Genomic DNA, 9,734 nt, shown 5'->3' with positions numbered 1-9,734 from the left:
TGCAGGCTAGCCCCGTCATTTTAGAATTGCTAATAATGCACTTAATAGGTAGGCTGAGACCCTGACACAGCACGTGGTGTGAGTGTTTTCACTGGAAGGAAATTTTAATTAGTAATGAACACATATCCCACTTCCTCGCCACTTCTTTAAAGTTTTATGTGTAATAAACACCTAATATTCAGCTTCAACCCTGGGGCTGTGGCCGCTTTTTCATATACTGTAACAGTACAAAACCAATCTCCTGACTTTGCAAACTTATGTATACATGATTATCAGAATTAGGGTTATTTAGTTTGGAAAAAAGACGGCTTAGGGGGGACTTAATAAGTATGTATAAATATATAAGGGGGCAGTACAGAGATCACTCCCAGGACCTATTTATACCCAGGACTGTATCTATAACAAGGGGACATCCTCTACGGCTGGAGGAAAGAAGGTTTCTACACCAGTACAGACGGGGGTTCTTTACAGTAAGAGCGGTGAGACTATGGAACTCTCTGCCAGAGGAAGTGGTAATGGTAAACTCAATAAAAGAGTTTAAAAGGAGCCTGGACGTGTTTCTTGAAAGCAATGATATTACAAGTTATGGATATTAGATTAATAGGGACAGAACGTTGATCCAGGGATTTATTCTGATTGCCATATTTGGAGTCGGGAAGGAATTTTCCCCCTGGTATGGGGCAATTGGCATCTGCTTCATAAGGGTTTTTTGCCTTCCTCTGGATCAACACAGTAGGGACACAATATGTATATAGGTTGAACTTGATGGACTTTGGTCTTTTTTCAACCTTATGAACTATGTTACTATGTTACTATGTGCGTTAAAAGAAAGCCGGGCTTCTTGGGTATCTTCAAACACACATTTTATGTGAAAGGAAGCTACATGACATCTATCCAGGGCCATTTCCAACACATTCAAGAGCTCCCATTCCTCAGCTCTATCTCCCTTCTTTACGTGAGGCTTCACTGTCCCTTTAAACATCAGGTTCCTTGTGCATTCCCTCTTAATATTCAAGTCAGACATTTCTCACTCACAAAGCATCCCGGTTCTCCTTTGTGCAGAATTCTACCGGCTTCTATGGGATGTGTGTTGCTAGGAAGCAGCTTAGACTGAATCCTGTGCTATTAAACATGCTAAGAGAAAAGCAAATACCATAGATTTCAGAATACAAGGTAAATATTGAAAAAATCATTCAGAAAATGTGGACTCCCCAAAAACAGGCGTCTCAGCGTGTAAAGAATGAACCATTACATACTGCCTTAGATTTAAGGAACCTGGGGAGGGTTGGCAAGGAAGGTAGATGAGCCATTGTTTGCACTTCTTTTGTAGTAGAAGTGGACAATTGGACGGGACTAGATTGTATATATTAAGACCGGTGTATAATGTAGCCCCCTGCAGCATCGGCATGCAGATGAATCCCCAGGCCTTAGCAGGACACATCAGTGAGACCTAATCTTACATGCTCATTAACATATTCCGAGATATGGCTATTTAGACCCAAAGCTGGGGCCTAGACATACTTTACTGGACAGCCAGAGGATTGTGTTGCCACTGCCTTAAGGACACTCGAGCCATGATATGCTCTTTAGTGAATGTGACAGCCTTGTCCCCTTTATATCAAACCCCCCTCCCCCTTGCAAATGCATAGAGAGATTAATGGGATCCAGGCGCTGTTTCCCTGCCCCCAGTTCATTGGTTTGCTGGAGACGTGCTTGGTGAACGCATTTCCTGCGTACCGGTGTGCATGCGGATACTCAACAGCCAGCTGCAGCTTGCATGGCATTGCCAGAGGACCTTCTGAGACAACCCCCCCCCTTCCTTATGCACATTCTGCTCTACCATTGATTTCAAAGGGAACTCTTTCCTACCAGTGATTGGCTGCCAAACCCAGAGGGTGAGAGTGCTGGAGTACTTTAACAAGGTAAGGGTGTGTGTGTGACTAATAAAGTACTTTAATATGCCTTTTGGTAGTGGGACTGTGTGGTTTGCCGCCAAATGCACATTGGGATGCTTTATGACTGGCTGATATTCCGTAGTGCTGCGCAATGCATGTTACCGTTTCAATGGTAAACCAATTACTGCTGACACCGAGTTGGTTATTTCAGTTTAGTGTTGCGTAATGCCGACTTCCCCCACACGAGTAATAAAAAGTCACGCTGCTTGTCTGTGACCGCTCCAGCGTGCGAGAGATCCACAATCACACCCGGTGTAATACCTACAGACACGGTACACCGAGCGGTTATATTCTAAGCCTGCTGTAATACGTCATCTCCTCGATCCATACACACCGCTTCTGTATTTGTAGCTTGCGCCACACCGACCCTCGCTGAATGAGCAGCGCAGCCCGCGCTCTGGAATCTGGTTACCCGGGCAACCACCGCCGCCTGGCCGACCTGCTACATGCACATTGGTTACTTTTTTAAAGAGCCGGTGCGGGCGGGTATTGGATGCAGCTGCTGGCGGAGTCAGCCGATCATTCGGGTTTACGAAGCGGTGTAAGGTGTGGAGAAGGCGGGGGAGACTGGGCGGCCCCGGTTAACTGTGCTTTATGTCTTAAAGATACCCACACCAGCTGGTATACAGGTAAGACATAATACTAAATTGGGGACGGATGCTTTATGTGAGGGAGCCTGCAGATATATATCATAAGACCCTATATATTAAGGCCAGCCCACCCCCTCTTATTAATACAATGTGGATTTCAAGGTCGGCTGCGGACCTACACGGTATAAGTCTGTGGCTAGCGATCCTGCCTATATTGTCTGGTCTAAGGCTACTTGTTCTACAAGTTAGCAGTAAATAGATGATCGCAGGGGAGTGCATTAAATGTCACCATATGGATACGTGATGGGTTTTTATCAAAAGTCCATATATTTAACGTACTGTTAATTTATTGAAGCCGGATATGTGGTTTTGTTCACACAATATGTCATAAAATGCATAAATGATTGGTTTTAGTACCATGTCTTGTTTTCTTTATAACATCATTTAGACGGCATTGCCCTTCTCTTTAACTGAGTCCTAGGGACATGATTGCCCAGAAAATCACTTTGACGTCAAGAGCATATAAACATATTTATGATCAGACATTGAATAATATATTGCATTCCATTTAATGAATGAATTCTTTTTTTTCCATGGGAAAAAGGGTACAATCTGTATGTGTTATCCTTGCATATTATTCTAATCAATCACAAGCATGTTGGGAGCTTGTGCGGTAAATGTGTTAGAATTTTGTTAGGGAGTTGTCCTTTTTTATTTATATATGTGTATATATATATATATATATATATATATAATGAATTAACATTTGCAAGAAATTCCTCACCTGTTGTTTCTGTAAGTGATATTGTAATTTTATATACTACTTGTTATGTCCTGCCTGCCCATTGTACAGCGTTATGGAATATGATGGCGCTATAGAAATCAATTAATAATAATAATAATAATAGCATGACCCGGGTGATATTTTATTGTGTCTGTTTTTCTTTTTTGAATTTTTCAACATTTGTGAAAATGCAAAACATACTGAATTATTTACAATAGCTTTTTACTTTGGCTTATCTAGTAAGTTAAGGGACGCCAGAGGACAATTATTATCTAGTATTTTTAGTCAGCAGAAAACCTGTTCTTTCCTGCTGTGCGGACGCAGTGATTTTGCCCTATGTGTTGCATTGACCCCAGATGTTTAACTTTGCTTCTTCTGATCAACATCAAGCTTGTAGTGACAAAGAGAGCATCTGTTACATTAGATAATAGCAGTGATCTCTATGTTAACAAACTGTCTTTTTTTCCCAATCAATATTTGCTTTGCTAATGTCTACCAACCTGTTGTCTGGAATGGGTGTTTGATGACCAGAAAGCTGGATTAGATTAGATGGTCTGGTCTCTATAGCGTTGGTATCTCTACGGTATCCACGCTGAGTTCTGCTAATGCTTGGGTGTGAAATCTGCTTGTGTCAGCTTGTACTCCTGATGGGGTTTACAATATGGTCTTGTAACAGAATTGTTACAGCGGATTCTTTGCTGCCAGTGAAGAGTAAGCAAGAGGTTTATTTCCTAGCGAAATTAAAGAAAACAATTTTCTGCAAAACTAGTGTGTGGCTTCAAGGTCATGGAACTCTGCTAAAAAAAAATTAAAATGAAGAATGTATTGTGTGTTATTGACATTACATCACGTAGAGGTTAAACGGACACTTGAATGCTGTTCTGGGTGGTCCCTTTAATTTTTAGTGTTGTCTGCTTGCAAATGCACGAGAGGTTCTGCACAATCCCCCAAATGCATTTGCCTCGTTCCACACACCCCAGCTAAATGTCCTGCTGGAGTTGTGTTTCACTGACCACATCTCCCTGCATGTGCCACACTCACCACCAGCTCCACTGCCTTGGCAAACAGAGCATGGCTGAGGATACCTTTAATATCAGCAGCTACCAAATGAGAAACTGGCTAGATATCCACTGCTGCACAATGTGTTTTAAACTCGTGTGGCTGGACACACCTGAATGGAGCTCTGTTGGCCAGCGACCCAGCAGCCATTTATCCGGTATGCCACGACATGGCCGGTCCGGCTGTTCACACTCCTGTGTGGATGTGTCTGATCAGTGATGTATCCCGGTCTGGGCATAGGGTGGCAGGTCCAGGGGCAGCAATTCCCCTGCTGCAGACCGTTGTGCAGATTGTCCTCTCTGATCTCCCCAAGTGGCCCACTTATGTTACAGAGCGATATGACGTATGCTCCAGCAACCATGGAGAGAGCATCTGGGGGATGATGCCAAATGTACGGTAAATATGCTGCTGGATGGTAACACTTGGCGACACCTACTTCCTGCCACCCAGCGTCATGGGCAAGTGTCTGAGAAAAAGGGTTCGGAATCTTGTGCAAGTATATGCATTGCTCTAGAGGAATATAAAGTCTGTGCAGCTGCTGGCGGAGACCTCTTCACTAGCCCTTCCTCGTACCCTGCGCATGATGTCATATCCCAACACCAGCAGCAGGCAATGTACAGACCGTGACGCAGGGAACGGCGGTTGCGAGGACTCTGCACTCCGGTACGGTTGAGCTTGGGGACATGTGCAGGGAAACTTGCCATGATACTCATTAGATATAAAGATAACATGAACAAAGATGATAATGTCTGTTGTGGCTTAAAAATGTCTATTTCCCTTTTTCGGTCCTTTGCATGTTGCCACAACACTGAAGTTTTGTTTCCTAGGAAATGATAGAAAATGATACTTAGCGGTGTTTATCTTTCCAAAGTTGCATAAGTTATTGTAAATATATCACATTCTCCACCTTATTAGAGTCTCACTGGTGCAGAATATACGTATTTCACAGCTTCCATATCTCTCTTGTAAAATATAAAATCACCGGTTTTGCTTGGGCCTAAATGGATTTAAGTTATATTTGACCAACTTGCCATGCCCAGATCAACTATGCCTGGAAGTGGAAGTCTATTTGGGTTTTCTGTTGTGCAGCCACATCCGGACAGCCAAGATGGCAAAATGTTCCTTCATCAGGTTGCTCGCGTAGATTTTCCATAACCGTTCAGTCATCCTGAAATACGCCTATTCACCGCCTCTAATAGTACAGGCAGTGTTTGGACAGGTCTAACATTGATCTACAAATACCACAATTTTGCAAATGTGATTTATACAAATCGCTTGTATCAAAGCAGGTGTAGCGAGTGACTTGGCTTAATCATATGTACAGATAAACCCTCGTATTTTCATTTGAGGAACGCCTCTCTCTTTTATGAAGAGTGTCGTATGTTCTAATTCGTTTTTGCTCACCAAGCCTATTTATGTTATTTTTTCTCCTAAAGCGGAACCTGACATAGCGGGAAACTGCTGCCCCGCGGGACGGGAGAGAAGCAATGAGGAGCCAATAATAGAGAACGAGGTATGTATATCCCGCCACAGAAATAATGGAAAACCTTAAGTAGAATGTGCACCCTATTCACAAATCGCTCCAAAACTGTAGTTTTGTTGGTTTTTTTTTAAAAAAAAATGTCATTGAATGAAACGTAGAAAACTACATATGTGTTTTTACTTTATAGTAATTCAGTTTTTAAAGTTTTGCCAATAATAAAAAGGGGATGATGGGGCAAAGTTTTTAGAGTCATCTTATTGCTATAATAACCCGTGGAATGGAGGATATACATTTTTATACGGTACTCCAGTTAGTAGATGAATTCCATTCACATCAACCACTTACCTCAGGAGAAGAAAATAGGAGGCCAAATGCCATTTATTCTATGCGATTGCTAGCGGTTTCGAGCCCCTAGCTACTTTGTGCCAAGTAGCTAGCTGGGAAGGAAACAAAAGCATTCCTTTGAGGGGATTCTCCAGAATTCCTCCATTCATTTATAAGGGGCACCACACAAATTTAAAGGGACCACTCTCTTTTATTTGCACTAATGCATGATGGATGCTGTGTCCCTTTTTAATTGTACAAGAAATCAGCACGTTACTAGATGTTTGTTGCTAGAACATTATTAGAACTTTTGTCGATGCGCAATAAGAACCTAATTTTAGAATTTAATACTATCTGTTCTTTTATTTGCACCGCAGAAAGTCGAAACTTTCAGCCCAGCAATGTTTCCAAGATTTCGAAGTTTTTTACTCTATGGTTTTTCTCTATCGATATTTGGCCTTTTTGTTTATTTCCAAAAAGAGATGAAGTTCAGTTTGAATTCTGTCGCCTCTAAACAACCAGTAGAAATAAAGCAAAAACAGTTTTTCTGGGCTCCTCGTTCGAAAAAAGCAATTCACTGTTCTCCAAATATATCTGCAATCAATGCTTCACAACCCCTTCCTCATTCCCACCGTTTATTCCTAATGTACAAACACTGCCGCAATTTTTCAACACTTTTGAAGCCCCAAAAATGTGACGACGATATCTTTTTGGTATTGGCCATCAAGTCTCTTCCTATTAATATAGACCGTCGCATCGCTATCAGGAATACATGGGGAAAGCAGCAAGACTTTCAGAACCGCAAGATCAAGCTATTGTTCCTACTCGGTAAAACTGAGGCCAGTTCACCCTCTAAATCACTCCACCAACTTCTGGCTTATGAAAGCGCCGAATTTAAGGACCTAATCCAGTGGGATTTTGTGGACAATTTTTTTAATCTTACACTTAAGGAGATACATTTTCTACAGTGGTTTGCCAATGATTGTGCACGTGCTAAATTTGTGTTGAAGGGAGATGATGATGTCTTTATCAACACGTACAACATTGTTGAGTTTCTTGAAGGGTTGAATCCAGATGATGACTTCTTAGTTGGCGATGTGATCCGAAATGCTATCCCCATCCGTAACACCCAAGTGAAATATTTCATCCCGCATTCTATGTACAGTGGAATCAATTACCCTTTATATGCTGGTGGTGGGGGCTACCTTATGTCAAGAAGGACTACTCACCGTCTTCATACCACCGCTGAAACCACCGACCTCTTTCCAATAGATGACGTTTTTGTGGGCATGTGTCTAGAAAAGATGAAAGTGACACCACAATTTCATGCAGGTTTTAAAACATTTGGAATCCAAAGTCCAGTAAATCCATTTGACCCATGCTTGTATAAAGGCCTTATGTTGGTGCACAAATTAAATCCTACAGAAATGTGGATTATGTGGACTTTGGTGAAAGATAAGGCGATGAGGTGTGCACAGTTGAAGAGAACTTTGTGACGCAAGCAAAAATTGTATTATTATGTGTTGTGATTTGATGAGCATCAGAGACTTGTTTACTCATCCCATAAAGTACTGTATTACAGGTCGGGTAATTTCAATTCTGTACATTATTGGTTTGTTTGCTCAGTTAGGCCTTTTGAGTTCTCCGTGGTTGATGCGTCTTTTCTGCATGAGCACAGCCACTTCTAGATTGATGTAATTCCCACTGAATACACTTGCCGCATTGTACCTATAGAATAACCTTATTTTTAAGCCTGGGATTTTAATTGTCTTTGATTTTCAAAATGGCATTTATTTTGAAACTTGTCCCTCCAAACAAGACCGAAAAACAAAAGCAAGAATCCTTTTCTATAGTATGTGTGGGTTCTTTTCCCTCAGTTATGATATTTTTTGAATTTAGCTTCACTGTCCTTTTGTTTTTTTTTTTTTTAGGGGTTAAATCAGAATAAGGTACACTATGTAAGCCTTTGTATTTGTTGTGCAATATGTTTTAGCTTTCATTCTGCTTGAAACAGTTTTGTTTGGATTTCCCTATTCGTTAGCCATTAATATAGCGTTATGTCTGGGATTTGCAACCGGTACTTAACAGGAGAGAGAAAGAGAGGGTGAAACATTAAAATACACCGACCCTGCATACAAATACCAGACGGAAGAGGTCTGTGCCTATGTTTGAAATGTATATGTAAAGAAACACTGTAATTTAATGAATAAAATGTAAGCACACAGGAACATTTTAAGAAGCTTGTTCCACCAACCTCTCAGAGACTGGTTTTGCATTATACGTAACAAGTGTTCCTGGCTGAAACATATGAGTTTGGCAAAATTGTAAATGATTGATTCTAATAATTTCCAGAAACATTCAGGCCATCTAACAATACAGCGGCAGATTGAGGGGAGCTGAAAAACAAGGGGCACATGTTTCAAAAACAGGAAGCATTTGTAGGTACACTTCTTTCTAATGCTGAGTAGAACCCCCCCCCTGTTAAAATCAAAGGGAGTAGGGACAGACAATAGTATGTATGTTAGCTGAATTTATGTATCTATTTAACTAACATGCGATTGGCTGCTGCTACTCCCCACTGACTTTTAACCCTCTGAGTGCCACTGTAATGTGGTATGTAGCTCTTCCACAAGGGCTATGTACATAATGGCACTATAGGATCCCCTATCAGAGATTGCTAGACGTGATCACATAAAAACATTACTGCTGTGTACAGCAGCACACAGATTCTCTCACTGTTCCTGAGCTCAGGTGGAAGCCAAGATCCTGCGCATTTACTGTTCATAAAAAAAGAGCAAGCTGTCGATTGGCTGTAGATGAACCCTAGCAGGAAAAAAACTAAAGTTAACATATAATTGCTGCCTTTGGGCAGGAATTGGCCCCTGGAACAGCCAGTGATATAGGGTAACATACTCTGTGGGATAAACTGGCTGGGATGCTAGTAAAATAAAACAATAGCTGATAACAAGTGCCCCCCCTATAAAAAATATATGTAAAAGCAATAAATTAAAATAATTTATTAAATGAATAATTTTGTGTATATGTGTGTGTATACATATACATATATATATAAATTCAATATACGTGTGGTTTCAAAAGAAAGCCGTAACCAAGTAACAAGCATTTAGATGTTTAGGCTTGTTTCCCTTTATCTCCTCTCCTATATTTTATTTGTAAGAAGAAAGATCATCTGCTACAACTATCTGGACTTTGTTGATTTGTTAATGGATTTCCCCAGGACCCCTATGACCTACTCACAAGCTTGCATTGATTAAAAAATGTCGAGGAGTGCTGCAGGGATGCTGAGGTGAGTGAACCCGTGAAGCCAAGTGTGGTTTATTGCTATCTTTCACAGTTTGGTTTTGTGTTCTTGTCAATCAGCCTTCGGAAACCACGGGATGACATAGAATCCTGTTGCAGAACTCTGGGCCGCTATGGCAGCCGTGGCATTTTAAAGTACTAACAGTTCTATATACCTGTTTCACATTAATTTTGGCCAGATAAGCTTGTGGCTTGTAGTAATGTATAGAGGGACTTTC

At 41.1% G+C, this 9,734-nt stretch overlaps 1 protein-coding gene across 1 annotated transcript; it reads left to right on the top strand.

Annotated features, from left to right (window-relative positions):
• The first annotated feature begins 5,836 nt into the window (after positions 1-5,836).
• Positions 5,837-8,028, top strand: B3GNT4 (UDP-GlcNAc:betaGal beta-1,3-N-acetylglucosaminyltransferase 4). The gene is made up of 2 exons (XM_053457491.1): positions 5,837-5,901; positions 6,573-8,028. Exon 2 carries the CDS (start codon positions 6,597-6,599, stop codon positions 7,689-7,691), a length of 1,095 nt encoding a protein of 364 aa, XP_053313466.1. The 5' UTR covers positions 5,837-5,901; positions 6,573-6,596; the 3' UTR covers positions 7,692-8,028.
• The last annotated feature ends 1,706 nt before the right edge of the window (positions 8,029-9,734 follow it).

The sequence above is a fragment of the Spea bombifrons genome, chromosome 1, assembly GCF_027358695.1.
Source record: "Spea bombifrons isolate aSpeBom1 chromosome 1, aSpeBom1.2.pri, whole genome shotgun sequence".
NCBI lineage: Eukaryota > Metazoa > Chordata > Amphibia > Anura > Pelobatidae > Spea > Spea bombifrons.
Note: the sequence above shows the minus strand (reverse complement) of the source record. Positions and strands in the feature narration are given on the sequence as shown.